At 37.0% G+C, this 20870-nt stretch overlaps 1 protein-coding gene across 6 annotated transcripts in view; it reads left to right on the top strand.

The window, feature by feature from the left end:
* Positions 1 to 20870, top strand: part of CDIN1 (CDAN1 interacting nuclease 1) — a 212389-nt gene that overhangs the window by 115297 nt on the left and 76222 nt on the right. For 5 of the 6 annotated variants that reach the window (XM_059915594.1, XM_059915593.1, XM_059915592.1 and 2 more), the window contains exon 10: positions 53 to 158. In XM_059915594.1, the coding sequence (XP_059771577.1) occupies positions 53 to 158 (106 nt within the window). Of the gene's footprint in view, positions 1 to 52; positions 159 to 6997; positions 7156 to 20870 lie in introns of all 6 variants that reach the window. The other variant, XR_009501117.1, reaches the window with a different exon arrangement.

Raw genomic sequence — 20870 nt, 5'->3', positions numbered from 1 at the left:
TTTTCAATTTTCCCTTCCCTTTGCGCTATATTAGTAATGCTTTGTCCCTTAGCTGTAGAAGGGCACATAATTCACTGGATTGAAAGCAAAGCCTCATTTGGTGATGAATGTAGCCACCACGCCTACCTGCATGACCAGTTCTGGAGCTACTGGAATAGGTAAGGCCCCATTATTTTTCTCTTAAGATAAACGATATTCAGCTGAAATCTCATTAGAAAAAAATATTTTGTTTAGCTGGTAAAAATGCTAGTAGCCTTTGTTTCTAGTAAATACCGAGACTTGATTAATGTATTCATTTCAGGTAATTTCAACTTCTTTGCTTTCATAATGTAGCTTCATTTTTTAAAACGAAAAATCTCTGCATAAGGTCAAAATTAGCGTAGACGCCATTTTCCATTTTACAGTGATGATATTGGTGTCACTTAAAATATGAAAAATAGGATGTGATATATATTATGATATTGACACTGACTTTTATCCTCTTGATGTGGAAGTTATGCTTTCTGTCAGATCGTAAAAAAATATTTTATCCTCAGCTCTCTGAGGAAAGTATCCAAACGATATGAAAGATCAAAACAAATTACCTTCCAGAGGTAGAAAATAGTTTACCTACCAACTTCAACCAACATTCCCAAAGGCATGGAGATCTCAGTGGTTAAGGATGGTGTTGGAGGAGGGAGGAGGACGCCATATTACTGAGTACCCACCATGTGTCTGGGCCTGCAGATTATCTCAGTTAATACTCACAAGAAAGTTACTTTTATTCCCATTTTACAGATAACTAAACTGATACTCAGAGAAAATGTAACTATGGGTACAAGTAGTTATCATGCATTGTCTTTTTCACATCTAAATCTGTGCTATTTTTAGCACAACTCTATTGTAATTTACAGTACAACTGTTGAAACTTTGGCCTTTGCTATTATTGGAGTCCCAAGCTTTCACACCACATATTTTTTACCCCTTAGATCAGAAGGGGCGTCAAGGGGTAACCTTCCTAGATTAACTGTGTTCCTCGGTCACTGGCCAACTGTAAGAATACAATAATAAGATGACATTGCTCCAATCATTAAGGAGAGGGACAGTAGCATCTGTGGACAGTAGTCTTACCCTGGAAAAAAACAGTGACAGCCTACAGAATTTGGCATTATATTGTTACTCAGCTTTACGAAAGGCCAGTGGACCTCTCCCATAGCAGATGTGCTAAACTAAGCCCACTTTTTGCCATGGTAACAATGATCATGACAAAATGCTAAATGTAATGGTTTTCTTGATTTTCTTGTGTAATTGTGCATAGCATCCGAGCTTTACTTTACAGGGATGGAGGAGGAAAGTGCAAAATGTTTTAGAAATCAATGCTGCTTCAGCGTTTCCTGTCTTTTATTCAGCCATTATTCAAATCAGCAGTAATGTGACAAATTGAATTTCAGATTTTTAGCAATTTTATGATGAGTTTGAAATAGTAAAGAAAGCATCATTTTTGATAGTATAGGAAAAGCAATGACAAGAAAATTAAATTGCATAAGTTTAGGTTGCTAAGGGATTTTTTAAAAACTGGTAAGCTCAATCATTATGCGTTGAGACTGTCTCCCCACTTTGGTACTGATCAAGCCTTTTATGAGAAACAATTAGAATTTGAATCCCAAATAGTAGAGCTTACTTAAAAATTCCAAAGGCACACCTTCATTCTAAAACAACTCAACTGTTGTTTGAATGTCTACTCTATGCTTAGCCCTCCCCATTTTAGAGGCTGATTAAATAATCAAGTCACGTGTATGGTAGACCTATGGATTATTCACATGGCCGGAGGGGCATCTGAGCAATGGATAACTTAATAGTTTGACTTGGACTGGATTTTGGATTATTTTGTTGCCTGCTGCTGTTTTAAATTTTAATGATGTTTTATTTACACTACTATTGACTTACATTTCCTAAACACATTGTGTGAATGTATACCAGCGAAGTGGACATAGTTCATTTAGGGCGTGTTGTGTGGTAAGGGAAAGCCAGCCTTAGTTTTGAGTGTTCTAGATCATTCAGGGGGGGAATGCTCTACACAAAAGTCACTAGTTCACCAAATGTCTGCAGAGAGGCCAAGAAATGCAGGTCATGCTGACATTCAATATGGAACATAGAGGCATTTACTTGGATATAGAATTTTGGTTGTAATAGTGATACAGACTTATCAGTGATGAGGCATTTTGACAGAAGGAGAACTTAGCACAGTTATGAAAGTTTGGGATCCTACTTTTTTTATATTTTGCCTCAACACAACTCACACAGCAGTAGCTAAAATTCTTCAGAGTAGGAAGAAATCTTTCCCACCTATAGGTAGCCTTTCAAGGAGGCTGTTGGTTGGCATTTGGGTTAATTGCTTTATTTGTATGATAAGCCTCTAGTCAACATAAGAACTGTTTTCTAGTGTCACACTATTTTTCTTTTTTTCTTCTAGTTTTATTGAGATATAATTGCTGTACAGCACTATGTAAGTTTAAGGTATACAGCATAATGATTTGACTTACAGCATCATGAAATGAAAAAATTGTCACATTATTTTTAAATTAAACATTGGATTTTATGATAAGACTGTTCAATGTTTGTGGAATCATAATCTGGTCTAAGCCTATTTTTCCACATAAATAACTACAGAGCCCCTACGTTTTAGTTTAATATTTCTCTAAGAGTTTTGTTTTTATGTAAATTAGTATTCTTACTCAGCCTTTCAGCAGCTCCTGATCACACCCTCCCTCTTTATTAAAACGTACTCTTTTTTTGGCTTCCAAAAGATATTCTTCTGGGTTTCTTCCCCACACACCAGCAACATACTCGGTCTCCTTTGCTATCTCTTCTTCTTCTTCCCAGATCTAGGCTGGAAGGCCCTGGAACTCAGGGCTCACCCCTCCTCCCTCTTCTGTCTACATTCTTCCTGGGTGTTCCCTGGAAGATCTCACCAGAGACTGTGGCTTTATATTCCATCTCTATGCTGCCATCTCCTAATTTTTACCCTCAGCCCTAAGATTCCCCCTGAGTATACATTTGTTCATCTATCCAGCTGGCTATTCAGTATCTCCTCCTGGTTATCTAATAGGTATCTCAGCCTTTACATGTCCAAAATTAAACCCTTGACTTTCTTCCCCAAGCTTGTTACTCCCCCATTTCCTCCCAAGCTCAACTAGTGGCACCACAATATCTCCAAATCCTCAACCCCGAGTATCATCGCCAATCCATCAGCAAGTCCATTCAGTGCTACCTTCACCACGTCTCAAATTGTGCCTTGTATCACCACCCCACCTGCTGCTGCCTCAGCATCTGTAAGCGTCTCCTGGACTATTCCTGTAGCTTCCAAACTGGTCTCCTTAACACTCAGCACTTGCACTCCTGTGGTCAGTGTTTCATACCCCAGCCAAATTGACTCTTGGAAAACATAAATCAGATTGGGTCGCTTCCCACCACATTTAAAATAAAATCCAAACTCTTTACCGTGACATTCAGAGCCCTGCATGATCTACCTCTCACCACCCCCACTTCTGTCCACACCTGCCCCTCTCCTCTCACCTAAGGTTCTCTCTGTCTCTTATAATTCCTTGGCCACGCTGACTTTCTCTGTCTTCCTTGAATCTACACTGCTTGTTTCTGCTTCAAGACCCTCACTCTGGCTAATCCTTCTGCTTGGAACTGTCTTCACTTGGATCTCCACATAGCTTGCCCTTTATGACATTCAGGTGTCTGCTCAAATTTCCCCTCCTCAGGGGGGGCCTTCCCTAACCACCCAGTCTAGAAGGCACCACCCTCAGTCATCCTCTCTCCTCACTCGGCTTTACTTTTCTTCATAATACTTACTCCTGTCTGAGTGAATGAATAGACAGTAGTTGGAAACATTTATACAAACACCAATTTACTTGGTTTGAAAGAGCTTTACCTTTTATATTGCTATTTCTAATTACGACACGTAGGGTGCAGTTCATTCCTTTGTAATCAAAGCTTCAGGAATTTTCCCCAGCTTAATTAACCTCAAACAAATTTAAATTTTGCAATGTAGTCACCTTCCCTAAAATCAGATATTGAGTACAGAACATAAGCTGCCTTTTCGGCAAGTGGGCCCTCATCCCAGGTACGATCTTGATTAAAGAACTCCTCAGAACTCTCCAGTTCTGTGGGGTTAAAAGAATGCCTCTGAGAAGCAGCATTTGAACCATAACATAGCCCCAAATTATATAGGGCTATGCCTACAATTGTATAGAAAATGCATATATATTTACATATATCTATCTCATATACTTAGGGCTATCTATATACAAATTGTATAAAAAAACATATTATGCAGTTGGAAACAAAAAATACCTTCTCTTCCTACTTGTCTAGTCAAAAGGTGGGTTCTTTGACAATTTGACCTACATTACTAAGTTTATTTTCTTATTGAGATGGTGACAGGTAAAGAAGAAACTAATTCTACAATGTGAGGCCAGAATATACATGGGTTCTAACTTGTGGCCTTTCAAAGAAGCAGAAGTAGACACCCTATGCTCACTTTAGTGGTTGGAGATAAAGTGGGTCTGTTTGGATGAAAATACTGATGACTGTAAATTACAAAGAACCACATGCAACCATATAGCGCATGAACAATGCCCAACAGCACTGAGTCAAGAACATGGAAATCTCAGCTGTTAAGTTCAGCCCTGTCATCTGCCATTCTGGACACACTGTCATCAGTGCAATCTATATAAAACTAAAGTGCACTTGGAAGATATACCTCTCTCCTTCTCTCAAAGAAGATCTAAGCTTACTGACTGGAAAGAATAAGGCAAAGTTTTGTGTGAGCATGATTTTCCAGTTTAGTGATCCTTGATGTAATGGGAGGAATCTATCCTGTTCCTGGGTTTGAATCCAAGCTGTGCCACTCTCTGGTCCCATGACTGGGAGCAACTTGCTTAACGTCCCTGAGCCTTTGTTTTTTCCTCAACGCAATGAGGTTGATAACACCTTCTTCACCATATTGTTGTGCAGAGCAGTTATTTAATACATATAAAGCACTTTCACAGTGCTTGGCAGACAACAAATATACTCTCCTCTGTCTCTTTTTTCCTGTGTATCACTGTCTGATAGAATTTAGAAGTCTTCTGAGTAGATGTTTTAATTTCCTTCTTTGCCGGATAAACTCCTACTCGGCTAACTTCAGCACTCAGCTTGACTGACATCTCTTTGGGAAACCTTCCTGCAGTTCACGATTGCGTTCAGTGCCCCTCCTGTGTTCTGCTAATAAGTTCATAGCATTTGTCAAATACTGTAATTGCTTGTTTACTTGCCACTCTCCTCCAGTTAATATATTGAGTTACGTCCTACCTGTTTGTTTTATCCAACATCAAATGCCCAGAAGCTGGTGGAATGCCTGGCATATAGGTGCCAGTAGGTGATCAGTAGATATTTATTGAACAAATAAATATATGAATGGATTTTCTGATGCATAACAGACAACCACATTTTGAATCAACCATTAAGGATTTTGTTAGACATTGTGACATTAAAACACAATAAGACCAAAATTTTTTCTTTGAGAATGCCACTCTAAGGACAGTGAGAAAAATGCCTCATTTTTCTAGAGAACTTTTATAGACTTTTCAGATGTATAGACTTTGCAGATCTATATCATGAAATATAGCATGTTTATTTACATACGAGTTTTAAAATAGAAAATAACCGATAAGTGGCAAATGCATTTTATGAAGTTTTTTAGGCAAGTATTTTTAATCTTATATTGATTATTTGCTTTCACAAAACTTCAGCAAGGTCTGTTGTTTGATATTTGACATGGAATGCCTTAAAATTCCTGAGCAGAAGCTATTCTCTAGTTTCTTTAGGGGCTGCGTGAAACTGGGCCCACCTTAACACTTGGGGGCCTGGGACAAGAGTGTGAATGGAGGCCTATATACGATGTGCCCAAATATTTAAGGTTGTGTATCAAGTTAACAGACAGCAAATAAAATCTGTTTTATCCTGCATGAAGATCTGGAAGTTCAGATTTGCATTAAGAATTCCTGGACTTCTTGGAGATCCAGGCTGCATATGGCAGTGTAGGAATAGGTGCCGCCACTGCACAGCCCATCTCCCTTTTCTTATCACCTTTGGCTCTATCCTACACCTGGGAAGGTTTTAAGCACAGCCCAGCCTGCACATCCAAGCTCCATGTATTGATACCTTCCCACAAACCTCTGCCCTTGGTCATGTCTCAGGCCAGAGGTGCACACTGTGGTGGTCTGCCCTCTTATCAAACAGGCAGGCCCTGAGAGTGGTCTCAGGACTATTTGATCAGGAAGTTCTGAGGTCCCTGGTAACACGGAGTGTGACTTAGAAAGGTATTGGAGGGAACAGACATCAGGTGAAGATGTTCCCTATGCTCTGCAGTCTCCTCACCCCATGGGCTGTGGTACAACCAGAGGAGCCCAGAGCAGAATCCTCTAAAGTTTGGGTCCAGGCCATGGACCCCTCTTGACTGGGACTAAAGGTATCAAAGGAAGCAAGTATATTTGTCTTCCGAAGTCATTTCTTGTGCTGATGTTAGGATATGAGGGGATATGAGCACCAGAGGAAATATGGGCTTGATCACATTTATGTCTCACTGAAAAGATGGAGAGCTGAGTTCAATCTGTGGGATCTTTGAACCTTTGGCTCCAGAGAGTCTACCCTCCTAGAGGCAATGGTAAGCTAATACCTTCTGCCACAGGAATCGATTTGACTTTAGTTCTTACCTCTAAGTATTTTTTAAAGATTGCTTATTTACTCAATGGTTTAGTGATTGCTTTCTCTGGGCTGTGCTAACTTGAGAGGCGAGGCATTTAGAATGGGGCTGCCAAGCAGTTACAGTTAAGGAAGGTATTTTTCAGAGGATGTCCAAAAGTTTTTCCTGTATGAAGATACTTCCAGGAAGCCTGCAATTAGCCAAATCACAGATTTCCAGTTATTTCAGTCTTGTTAACAACAAGGCTGATCACATCTGTCTTAGGTTGGAGAATGTGCCTCAGCTATAGAAGCTCTTGCAAACCTTCAATTACAGCAGCCTCAGAAGGCACTGCTGCCGTGTACTAACAAGCAGTCATCACCAGCAACAAGAGACAGATTGACTAATAATTAGCAAATGCACTGGAGAGGGCCTCTCTGAAGGTAAAAATATAATAATTTGCTTTTCCATCTCTTATAGTGGTGCTGGTTGTGAGATACTGATGTCTCATTGTTCCAGAGAAATACTTGACACTGTTATTAGCTGGAGTAACCTTGAAATATTTTAAAAGGACGAAGGAAGTGTCTTCTGTGTAGATAGTACTTTTATGAGTTCTCATAATGGTTAAGTACCATTTTTTTCTGCATTTGAAGTATGGATAGCAAGAACTTTGCCCACCACAGAATTCATATTTTCTGCCATTGTTAACTGTTTTCAATGTTGACTTTAAATATAAAACTGAATGAGGAATAGAAATGTTGTCTTAGGCCGTTGAAGTGGTATTTGCAATAAAGAGATAGTGGTTGAGAAAACTGGAATGAGTTAATCAAGGATTAAAGGGAAAGAAAATAGGCTTATAAGGAAATGTTAGTGAATCACAGTTTCTCAGAAAGATGTCTATCTGATTATTACCTTCAAGCATGTACAAGATATTTTTTTTAGTTGGGGAGGGATGGTGCCTATTGACCAGTTTCCCAATTCCAGGGGACCAAAGAATTGTTGAAAGCATAACTCTTCTTGCTGAGCTATTATGATAGAGTTAATATGAATCACATATATTTCAGAAGTATTACCACAAATCAAACCAACAAGCAAATGATTGGGTGTCCATTCATGGGAACACAACCATTATGATTGTCCAGAGAGAGTAAGAGAAGAATAAAGGAAGTGACTCAGGAGCACAAGGTCAGGAGCCCAAGGATACAGAGTTCATTTTTGAAAGTAATTTTGGAATAATGGAGATCAGGTTGAAATTGCTGCTAAAATGGCTTGGGGTTTAGGGCAGTGATTCTCAAACTTCACATGTATTAAAATCACATGGTTGGAACTTTTTAAATATTGATGTGAGATTCATCCCTGGAGAACTGATTTAATTGGTGTGTGGTGGAACCTGGACCTTAGGAGGTTTTTTTTTGTTTCGTTTTGAAAACTTCTGATGATGACGTTGACCTGCATCAAGTTGAAGTCCACTGCTTTACATGGCCTTCATTTGCCAGCTAGCCCCAGCATTCCTAGCCTAGGTGCTTCTACATAGAGTTTTCATGAGAAAAAGGAGAGTTTTATTGAGGAATACTGGTTCAGATCAACAAACACTTCACAGACGCTTGTTAGTCAGTTGGCATCTGGCCTCTGCCTTTGAGGGCTTCATAGTGAGGACTGAGGCAGTAAATTGCAAAGACAGAACCTGAACCCAGGTCTCCCTCTGAACTCATACCTGTGTTCTTTCTGCTCGACCATGCAGCTTAATGTCAGTCATAGTGATAAACCTGTTATAAGAGGCCACTTACTCTGTCACTTAATGCAGGGATCCCCAACGCCTGGGCCATGGACCAGTACCGGTCCGTGACCTGTTAGAAGGTAAGCGGCAGGAGGTAAGCAGCAGGCGAGCAAGTGAGCGAAGCTTCATCTGTATTTACAGCCGCTCCCCATCACTCGCATTACCACCTGAGCTCTGCCTCCTGTCAGCATTATGGTGGTTGTATAATTATTTCAATATATATTGCAATGTAATAATAATAGAAATAAAGTGCTCAATAAATGTAATGCACTTGAATCATCCCGAAACCATCCCCCACCCAACCCCGGTCCTTGAAAAAATTGTCTTCCATGAAACTGGTCCCTGGTGCCAAAAAGGTTGGGGACCGCTGACTTAATGCGTTTGCTAAGCTGAAGCTAAAAAGCTCTCCAGCATATGAGGTGTAGATATTCACCTTCATGTGGTTCAAGAAAATGGGCCAGACGTTCTCTGTTGCTCTCTCTGTTGCTCTCCTTATTGTATATTCAAAAATGCACATCTGTAGGATTAATACAAAATCCTGAGATATACATACCTATGCACCCAGAACATAATAACCCCTAAATTGTTGTATTTGAAATCTACAGAATCAGAGTTTTTTTATATATGGTACAGAAAAATGTAAGCATGTAAAATGTCTGTTTTAATAAGTGATGGTGTTTTTAAAAACAGCTTTAATGAGATATAATTGACATACAATAAACTGCACCTTTTTTTTTTAATTTACTTTTGGCTGTGTTGGGTCTTTGTTGCTGTGTGAGGGCTTTCTCCAGTTGCGGCGAGCGGGGGTCACTCTTCATCACAGTGCACGGGCCTCTCACTATCGCGGCCTCTCTTGTTGCGGAGCACAGGCGTCAGACGCGCAGGCTCAGCAGTTGTGGCTCACGGGCCTAGTTGCTCCGCGGCATGTGGGATCTTCCCAGACCAGGGCTCGAACCCGTATCCCCTGCATTGGCAGGCAGATTCTCAACCACTGCGCCACCAGGGAAGCCCCAAACTGCACATATTTAAAGTATATAATTTGACAAGTTTAACATATGTATAAACTCATAAAATTATCACCATGACAAAGATAGTGACAAAGATACCTACCACCTCCACAAGTTCCTTGTACCCCTTTATAATCCTTCTTCTCAGTCCCTTCAGTTGTCTCTGCACCCAGGCAACCACTGATCTACTTTCTGTCACTATTCGTTAGTTTACATTTTCTGTTTTCTGTAAATGGAATCATTCAGCATATACTCTTTTGTCTGGCGTTTTTTTTACTCAATGTAACTATTTCATTATTCATCCATGTTGTTGAACATATCAAGAGTTCATTTTTTTTCATCGCTGACAAGTATTCAATCGTGTGGCTGTCCCACTGTTTGTTAATCCATTCACTTGTGGATAGACATTTAAGTTGTTTCTAGTTCTGGCTATTAGTAATAAAGTTTCCATGAACAGTCATGTAAAAATCTTGTATGGTTTCATTTCCCTTGGGCAGATACCTAGGAATAAAATAGTTGGGACATTTGGTAAGTGGATTTTCACCTTTTTCAAAATGATTAAACTGTTTTCCAAAGTGGTTGTACCATTTTATGTTCACATCAGCAGTTTATGGGAGTTCCAGATGCTCCCTTCGGTCAGTCTTTTTAACTTCAAACTTTCTAATAGTTGTGTAATAGTGTCTCAATGTGATTTTAGTTTTTCTGTAATGACAAATGATATTGAGAATCCTTTCATATGTTTATTTTTATCTATTTGTCTTCTTTGGAGAAGCATCTGTTCAAATCTTCGGTTCATGTTTTAGTTGAGTTGTTTTCTTTTTATTGAGTTTTGGTAGGTTTAAAAAATATCATGGATTTAAGTCCTTTATCAGATATATGGTCAGATATGAAATATTGTCTTCCGGTCTGTGGCTTGTCTTTTCATTCTCTTAACAGTGGCTTTCAAAATCAGAAGTTTTTAATTTTAATGAAGTCCAGTTTACCAGATTTTTTTCTTTTATGGATTATGCCTTTGATGTCATATCTAAGAAATTTTATAGATTTAAAGATTTAAAGAAATCACAGAGATTTTACCCTTGTTTTCTTCTAAAAGATTTATAATTATGTATTTACACTTACGTCTAGCATCCATTTTCAGTTAATTTTTATGTATGGCGTGACGTATGGCTTGAAGTTTATTTTCTTGGATATGGATATCCAGTTGTGCCAGAACCATTTGTTGAAAAGCCTATCCTGTCTCCCCTAAATAGCCTTTACACATATGTCAAAAATCAATTAATCATATACGTGTGGGCCTTTTTCTGAATTCCCTATTTTGTTCTGTTGGCCAGTTTGTCTGTCTTTATACTAATTGTACACTGTATTGATTACTATAACATAATTTTGAAAACAGGTAGTGTTAGTCCTCCAACTTCATTTTTCTTTTTCAAGTTATTTTTGTCTATTTTTGGTCCTTTGCATTACCATATGAATTTTAGAATCAACTTATAAATTCCTAAAAAAATCTCCTGGAATTCTGATTGGCATCACATTGAGTTTATAGATCAATTTGGAACCCTATGTATTTTATATTTCTTGATTCTATAGGAAGTGATTTTTTTTTGTTTCAATTTCCAATTTATCATGTTAAAATAGAGGAATACAGTTGATTTGGTGTATTGATCTTGCATTGTGCAAGTGGGTAAAACTCATTTATTAATACTTTACTTATTTGGTAGATGCCATAGGATTTTCTATATAGACAACCATGTTGTTTATGAATAAAGACACTTTGCTTCCTTTTTCAATTTGGATGCTTTTTTTTTTTTTTTAAACTGCACTGCCTAGAATCTCGTATACAAAGGTGAATAGTGGTGAATGTGTACACCTTGTTCCTGGTCTTGGGGGAAAGGCATTTAATCTTTTACCATTAAGAATAATATTAGCTATAGGTTTTTGTAGATGCCTTTTAGGTTTGAGGAAACTCCCTCTATTCCTGGTTTGCTGAGAGTTTTTATCAAAATAGGTGTTGGATTTTGTCAAAATGTTTTTTCTACATCTATTAATATGATCATATGGATATTTTTAAATTAATTGATTAATATGGTGAATTACAGTGATTGATTCTTGAATGTTATACCAACCTTGCATCCTGGGATAAACCCCACTTGGTCATTAAGCAATATCCTTTTTGTATTTTGTTATATTTGATTTGCTAAAAATTTGTTAAGAATTTTTGCATCTGCATTCATGAGTGAGATTGGTCTGTGATTTACTTCTCCTTCTAAACTTTTTGTCTGGTTTTGGTATTAGAGTAATTGTGGCCTTGTAGTATGAGTTGGGAAGTATTCCCTTATCCTCAGTTTTCTGGAAAGTTTGTGTAGAATTGTTATTACTTCTTCATTAACTACTGGGTAGAATTTCCCAGTCAAATGATCTGGGGCTATTCTTTTGTGGGAAGATTTTAAACTACAAAATTGATTTATTTAATAGATACAGGGATTCAGGTTATCTATTTTTTTCTTGAGTGAACTTTGATACTTTGTGTCTTTTAAAGAGTTTATTCATTTTATTTAAGTTGTGGAATATATTAGCATAAACTTATTCAAAATACTCCCATATTCTTTTAATATCTGTAGAGTCTGTAGTGATGTCACCTTTTTCATTCCTGATATTGATAATTTTGTCTACTTTTCCAGATCAGTCTGCCTAGAGGTTTATCAATTTTACTGGTCTTCTGAAAGAACCAATATTTCATTTTATTGACTTTTTCCTGTTGGTTTTCTTTTTTCTTTTTCATTGGTTTTTAATCTGTATTATTTATTTATTTATTTATTTATTTATTTATTTATTTATTTATTTATTTTTAGTTTCAGTTTCATTTGCTCTTCTTTGTCTAGTTTCCTAAGGTGGAAGCCTGAGGTTATTGATTTGAAACCATTCTTTCTTCCCAATATAGGCAGTTTAGTTTTGTACATTTGCCTCGAAGTACTGCTATAGCTGTATTACACAAAATGTTATATGTTGTATTTTTATTTTATTTGGTTCCAAATATTTCTGATTTTTATTTTTATTTCTTCTTTGACCCACAGGCTATTTAGAAGCATGCTGTTTTGTTCCCAAATATTTGGAACTTGTTCACATAGCTTTCTGTTATTGGTTTCTAATTTAATTCCATTGAGGTCAGAAACAAACTTGAATCCTTTTAAAATTACTGAGACTTGTTTTATGACAAACTCTTCAACTGCCTGGTCTTCCCATTCCCCCAGCTCCATCTCCTCAACTCTGAGAAGGTTCTTCCTCCCCACATTGCCTCCTGGAAACTCTCTCCAGGCAGCAAGCTGGGGAAATCCAAGTGCTCTCCTCTTTTGTTTTCCATCATTCAGGGGTCACTGTCCCTCACTGCTTGCTATCTGTTGTTATCTATTTTGCTTTTTAGTTATTTCCAGCAGGAGGATAAATACAGTCCCTGTTACCTCATCTTGGATCCAAGTAGATGTCCTCTCAATTATGGTTTTTAACACGTAATTTAATGCACTATAAACCAGTTTGTCTTGTTTAACATTAACCTTGTAATCTTACTTATGCTGCATTAGACTTCATTGTCATCCTAAACAAATTTTCTTAAGCATCAGCTATGAGAGAGTGCTGTGGAAACCTTCAAGTTTATTTCTTTTGATATCTCTCTTTCAAATAAACATCCATATATTCTCTCTCTCTTTCTCCCAGTCTTCTGAGAGTTGGAATGGGATTTTCAGTCACTACTTTTTGCCTAACAAAAGAAAGGCTTTTCATATTGTTAAGGCCAAAAACTGGATAATAAGCTTATGGTTGTTAGAAAGCAGCTTTCTTTGGTCATCTTTTGATAGCACTCACTAAGGGCTTCTGCTGCCTCTTAGACTAAAATAAAGCTAGCCATCTTTTGGTGAGATAGAACCCCGTTCACAGAAGTTATGGCTTTTCTCCCCGTCTATATGTAAGAGACACATTTTTTCCATTTTTGACCATCTTCTGCTATTACGTATCATTCAAGAATCTCCTGGGATGGGTGACTTTTATAGGGGATGAGGCTGCGTTGCCCTAGTTTACCCTTGCTTATTCTCTTCCCACACATGTGGAGTATGGAAAATGAACCATGCATATAATTTTCATGTCTCATACTCTTCTTCTCATAAAACAGAAATATATATGGATACATAATGCCCATGGTAAGCATCCTTTCCCTCTAATTTCTAATTGACCCTGGAAGTCATATTCTTGTGAAAATTAAACTTCCTATATGAATTCTGTTTATCCATTAACATGTCACTTATATTCACTTGTGTTTTTCTTTTTCTTGCTCTCTCCTTTATATTCTTAGTGAACTTTTATGATTTGTGTGAATTCTACTTTCTTGTTTTACTCCCTTCCCTTCCTGAATCACTTACATCGAGATGCTTCCTGTGTTTTGTTCACCCTTATTTTCTCATAAAGATTCTACCAACAGGGTACCTTGTTAACCCCTTCCTGCTTCTCCTTATATATTCCTTTTTGCCATTTCCTTCCCTTTTGCTAATCATCACCACGTCCCCATTTTAAATTCAGTCTTATAGCATGCCTGATAGCTCATTTCAAGTGATCATAAATTCAAAATTCATGCAAAATTCCTTTATTTAGAAAAGAGCATTTCTTAATTCAAAGCTCATCAACTTCTGTAAATATGAGGCTGTCACAGTTGTCCTTGATGGCTTTGGCTGTAATACTTTCAGAGCACTGTATATTGATTATGAAAATGGTGAAAATGAAGTCATTGGTTGTGTGCACAGGTCAGGTATATAAAACCATATTGAACTCAACACTAGAGCAAAATACTTGATCAGCCCCAATTGCCTTTCATTGTTTAATGCGAAATAAATATTTTTACCACTATATATTTCTAATTCAGCACATTCTAGCAAAGTGGTCCATAAGTAGTAGGACAGATACATGACTGAATTCGGTAGATACTGAGTTCCTTCTATGTAGAGGCAGTATATTATGCATTTCAGAGTGTACAAAGATGAGCAAAACCTAACTTTGCCTTCAAGGAATTTAATTCAATCTAATAGGGAAACAACATGTACATAAATCACGAAAATAGCCAACACTGAGCACCAACTATGTTCGAGGAACTGGTTTAAGCACTTATATGTATTATCCTCTTCAATCCACGTAACAGTCCTATGAGGTCGATACTGGTATTTTATCCTCATTTCATATGAGGAAGTCGAGGCATAGAAAAGTTAAGTGCCCAGGTCAAGGTCACAGAGCTGGAAAGCCAGGGGAGGTTTTTGAATAGAAGAGTGACATGATCAGGCCACTTTAGGATAGATATTCTGGTAGCAATGCTCAGGGTGGACAGAAGCAAGAAGTTGGGAAGAGGAGCACAATTGCTATTCCAGTCATCCGTATTGAAACACTCTATTGATTCCCAAATTATAATGGTGGCAGTGGAAATGGAAGGAGACTGTGTAGACTTACAGAGATAAGAAAGAATTTGGCAAGTAACTAAATGTTGTTGTATTGGGTGGTGCGGAACAGAGATAACTTTGAGGTTTTGATATTGGCCATGGGGAGAGCAATGCTGCTCTTAAGGAACTGAGAGTGGAAAATAACCTAGGTTAGTGATTACTTCAGTTGCGATGATTAGAAATGTCCAGAGGCAACTGGGTTATGGGATGGGAGTCCAAGTGATGGATCAGAGATAGATTCATTTAGGGATATCTGCAGTAGAAATAGGCAAAGTAGGTTTTCCCAGAAGGGGAGAGTAGAGAAACACCTAGTTTTATGGACAGGGAGAGAAAGAAGACAACTGTGTTATAATGACATCTATAATAAAGCCTAGAGAATTGATTAACAAGTATTACTCTTACAGTGAATATAATTATTTCTAAATGTACTGACTCTCAACCTTCATCTCTCACATTTAAACATTTATAAAGTAATTTTAGTCTAGTTGCATTGAATCTGATTATTTGGAATATTGATAGTTAATGTCAGTTTCCATCATGAGTTATATGGGTTGAGAAAGTTGTACCAAAATGTAAGAACCCGGGGCTTTTAACAATCACACTTGAAAGAAACCTCGGGAGTTGCATTTGTCAAGCAGCTAGGAAAACCATTCATGCATTCCCCACGTCCAAAGCTCCACAGGCAGCCCAAACATGAAGAACTGAAAGGTCATTCTTCTTCCTGTGGTGTGATGGTTTGTTGACATATTTTGACACACCAGTACAATGCTGAAAGGATCTGACCTTCCTGCAATACTGAGGGACTCAGGTCTGGACAGAGTACCTGACACTCATTGCGTTGCTCTCTTTGCCTTTCTCCTCCTCCACAGATAAACTTACTCCTCAAACATGAAATGCTGCCTTCCCTATAGAAATACTACAAACTTTAAATGAACATAAGTGATTGCTTTTTAAATTTCTCGAGCTTTGTTTTTCCAGTTACCATCAAGCTGAAATCTTTACTTAGACCGATTCATGCTTTTAATTCAAATAAATTTGTTGGGAATGGAGATTGTTAATGCTTGAAAGACTGAAACTAAACAAATTAGGAGGTTTCTGTGCTGTTATATGTTTTGCAGTCTTCACCTTTGTGATAGAAGCCAATTTATTGGAGTTCACATGTTTGAGGATTACCTCTACAGTGCAAAATTAATGTACATACAGGTAAATCTTAGGTAGCTTTTGAAGTAGTTGCCTCAGAGGTATATCATGTGTTAAGAGGTTGAAGAGTTAGGTGGAAACCAGAGAGCTGTCAAGAGAATTTTCTGTCATGTATAAAGGCATTCTATGTTAGGATTGTGTACTGTGAAAAGGAGCTTTGACTAGTTACCCATTTTATTTCTTAATGCAAAATCATGGTGATGTGGGGATGGAAAGAAAAATGTTTACCATTAATGAATTTCTAAACTATAAAAGTAATAAGCTAAGTACTTTTTAATCAGGAGCAGCTATTCAGAAAGATTTTCTTGCTGTCTCCACAGCTAGTAAATATAAAGTGGAATAATATTCTCTAAGCATTTAGATTGCACTTTGCAAAATATAAAAAGTTTTATGTATTTGTCATAATATGGGAAAAAGATTATTCAAGTATTTCAGTGACATTATTTCCAAATGTGATAACTGTCTGCCATATTCAGATACTTTTGTCCAAGATAAGTATTCTAGTGGCATGCCTAAAATTGAGACAGAAATTCTGAAGTACTTAATTGTTTCAAACTATTACCTATCTTGCATAAACTTTGAACTTTCCAGTAGCACCCTGAGCATCATACATCTTTGTTGGAATTGTTTCCCTCTCTATTTTCTTCACCCTTTCAAAACCAGTCCCCAGTACTGACAAAGCACTTTCATCTCCTACCTAGGTTACCACCAGGCTTCAGCTCCAATTTCCTGATATTCCTCATTCAGGTTAGACTTCTAAGTTTGTGTGTTCTGAGAACTGACAGCCCTGATCCTAATCTGCCTGCCCAGGGCCCTGTCATGCAGGCTCCCCTGTGCCAAACTGTGGCCACCACCCCCCCCCCCAACCCCCAGACCTTAACTTTCATGATTTTATGTAATTTTCAGTTGACACCTGTATCTGACATTGCAGTTGTACTTCTCGTTGTAGAGTCTTTACATAGGAATAGTGAAAACCTCTTTTCACTTAACTATTACATGGATTAATTTTACTTCACACTGACAGGTTTTCCTGCTGAAACTCAAGTGGTCAAATTCTTTTCTGTTTTCTCACCATTCTCCATGAAACCTTGTGACCCCCGCATCTAGCACGCAGGTACACGCAGGTGTGCATGCATGTGCACACACACACACACACACATGCACATTATTCTCACAAATTGCTTTGAATACACAGCAAATCTGTTTGAAATGACAGGGAAAGGGTTAAGTACTGACAGTCTTTTTACTGGATTTATTAGTGACTTAATGTCCATACGCTTCTTTCCTTTAAATTCACCCCTAGGTACACAGGCATAAATTAACCCGATTGTTTCTATTATACCGTTTTACAAACATCTTTTCCTCAGAAAGTACACCACAAAGTTCTGTTGTTTTGCTAAGTTCCTGGCCTTCTTTTATAAATTCTTAGTAAAATTTCTTTCATTGTGGTGAGGAAAAAAAATATTCTATCAATTATTTTAAAAAGCAATAATTCATTATAGTTGATCATAAATGTCAGTAAGCAAAGACCCAGCTGAAGCATTTTGTCACTAATCATGCTGTTTTTCGTCTAATTAGTTAATTTACATTTTACAAATTAAGGGTAAAATTCAGACAGAAGATAACATCATAGCTTTAGCTGACCTATATTTGTATCTGCCAAATTTAAGTTAATTAGAAATGTAGATGCTGTTTGTTTTATCTGTCAGAAAAACTCATCTTTTTTCTCAAAAAAGAAAAAAAAGTAGACACACTTTTTTCCCCTCAGCATTTATCATCTAAATAATAGTCTTGCCAAGATGGCAGCCTCATAATAAACTCTTTTCAGTGGAGTGATGGGTAATGAAGCTTGCTTGTGAAGGCAGCGAAAAATGTTGTCTGGCCAAATGCATGAATATGATGGCTAGAGAATCAGTGGACTTTCTCAGTCATCAATCTTTTTAGTAGCCTCTTATACATCTGAATATTTTGATAGATGATCTAATAATTGAGTTATCTATCTTTCTAACTATCAGAGTTGCATAAAAATTATTCTCACATGCTACTGAATATTAAATGTATTAGGCATCCAGTAAATTTTTCATAAAAGGGCCAGAAGGTGAAAAATTTTTGTTATTCTATAAATACCTCTTAATATATTGAATGTTAAGCCCTCTGAAATTTTCAACTCTTAATTCCCTCTGTGAGAAGCAGATATATACTTAAAAAGGAGGACATGCCCATTGTAAGTAGGACATATAGTAGTTACTATAGCTAATGAAAAGTAAACCCTGATAACATATGGATGCAACTCAGTAGTGTAAAATGGAATGCCCTTGCTGGTCTAAAAAACTAGTGACACATTTGATGTGACACAAATTTTCCATACAAGAAGCACAGAGGATGTGGGTGCAAAGAGACTATGTGATTTTGATGTTTCCCTCATCTGGGGAGGAAGATGATTCTACCAAAAAGGGAAACTTGCACATCAGCTGCCTGCCTAGCATTTTACCTAATGACACCAAGCTACCCAAGAATTCTTTTAATGCATAAGTAGTTCTTTCCCTCCATATGGCTTTATATTATGTTTTGTTTTATCATACACCACTCTGACTTTTAAAAGCTTATCAACAACAAGTGTGCTTCACTGGGATTGAAAAGCAGCAAGGAAAATTGGCAGGAAACAGATCACTTACAAAGTAGGCTTTCTCCACCGCCCACCACCCGCACTTCTTCAAGGTGACCTTGCAGTGATGACTTCCCAGTAACCAACATTAAAATAGTTCTGCCCTGGAAGAGCAGGCATTTGTTTGCAGGTCTGAAGGGTTACCAATCCTGTGCATCTTGAAAGGCACTCAAACGAGCAGGGCCTTGTAAATTGGATTTCTATTAGCCAGACCTGATGAGAGCTCTTCATCAGTGGAATGGGAGAAAGTGCTATCAATAGCTCCAGCTCTAAATATCTTTGTTTTTTTTTAATGCCATACTTATTTTTGGTCTCTCTCATCCAAAATGGTGATGAATGCTTGAATCACCAGAATTATTTAATTATTAATTAATTTAATAAAACCTTAAAATCTAGACAACAGCTATTTTTAAATGCTTTTCAACCTGTAAAGCATTTGGAACAAAAATCAAAGACATAATGGTCAGAAACAAATATGGTAAAAATGTCTTAGACCTTGCTCTCCCTTATAGTTCCCCACGTTGATTTCAGCTCACAGTTGTGCTATTTATAAAAGTTTGGGATGATAGACTTTCTTTCTCTTCATTTTCTGCATTGAAAATAATAATTGAGAAGGATAATACCAATTGTAGAAATCTCTCAATGGGTTACATCTGAGGAACTATTACTCTCTGGTAGTTTGATCTTTTCCTGGTTTTAAGAATTTTGCTTTTATAATTTGAGGTTGGATAAAAGCTGGTGTTTATTTTTTGTAAGAGCTATAGCTGGGAATTTTAAATTCTTAGATATCTATTTTAAATTATACATTTAAAACAATTTGAAATGACTGTATTGGGGAAGTTTCAGGGGAGGGAATAGTCTTTTCTTAATCAAAGTAGCAAACATCTGTGTTCTTTCTAGTCTGTCTTTTGATTAGCATGGCCTCATCCATCACTGGTCTTTGATATGAACACCAAGAAGTCACGTCCTTTTGTTTTAAATGATAAATATGCCTTTGTCATGAATACTCATAGGCAACCCAGGATTTACATCTGAATTGTCAAAGTGTAACTGCCCAGCTCCTGTGATGAGTGACATTATTAGTGAAATAAAGAAGTTTTTAATTTGTCATGGATAGGCCTTAGATGCTGACATTATGAGACTATGTGGGTTGTGATGCTAGAAAAAGTTGTCCTTCCCCCACTATTTTTCTAAGATTTGTCATTTATCAACAAGAAGTAATCTGCCACAGGACGTTCTCTGTGAACATTTTCACTTCAGAGTCATTTAGGTTTTATTATTTAGGCTTGATAGCTCGTAGCTCTTATCAAAACTAATACTATGTGAAGTGGCAGGCTTCTGATGGTCAAACAATCAGTATTAAGATTTGTTCAGTCTGGCTGTTATTGCCAAAGACACTAATTTTTTTAACTTTAGCTTTATTACGAGGTTGGTGTCAATTATATTTTCCAAATAAGTTTCTTTGATAATCTTTGTCCAAACTCACACCTACTCAAATATATTTATATATGTGCTATTTATATAAATACACTGACAGACACATAATATCTACCTTTACATGTTGTGTTACTCATTAAAACCTTCAGGCTGTCAAGTTCAACTGTTGTATTTGACTCTTCTACTAAGAAATTAGGACCATTAAAATTAAAAATATCATGAAGTCGATCTTCTCTCGTCTGTAATGTAAAAGATTTCAGCTTATGTATTTTTGCCTTATTTATTTCTACATTATTAATAGACAAATATTTTGATTAAAGTTTTGTCTTATGATAAGTGTTTAGAATGTTTCTTGTTGGTAATAAGTAGTTCGTTCTAATTTATATATAAAAGACATTCTATGAAGATTTGGTATATTAACAGAAACTTCAACAGAAATTGCATTACCTTTTATAAGCTTTGACTTTGTAATTTCAACACAACTAGTTTAAAAGCAGGTCCTCCTTAACTACTTTAAGAGAAGTTTTCATTTTTTCTTTTTCAACTGAATTCACTGATTGGTTAGATTATCCAAAGCAACCTTTAACTTAGAATGTTGGGATTT

The sequence above is a fragment of the Balaenoptera ricei genome, chromosome 2, assembly GCF_028023285.1.
Source record: "Balaenoptera ricei isolate mBalRic1 chromosome 2, mBalRic1.hap2, whole genome shotgun sequence".
Lineage (NCBI taxonomy): Eukaryota > Metazoa > Chordata > Mammalia > Artiodactyla > Balaenopteridae > Balaenoptera > Balaenoptera ricei.
The sequence above is the reverse complement of the archived record's forward strand: the minus strand, read 5'-3'. Positions and strand labels throughout refer to the sequence as shown.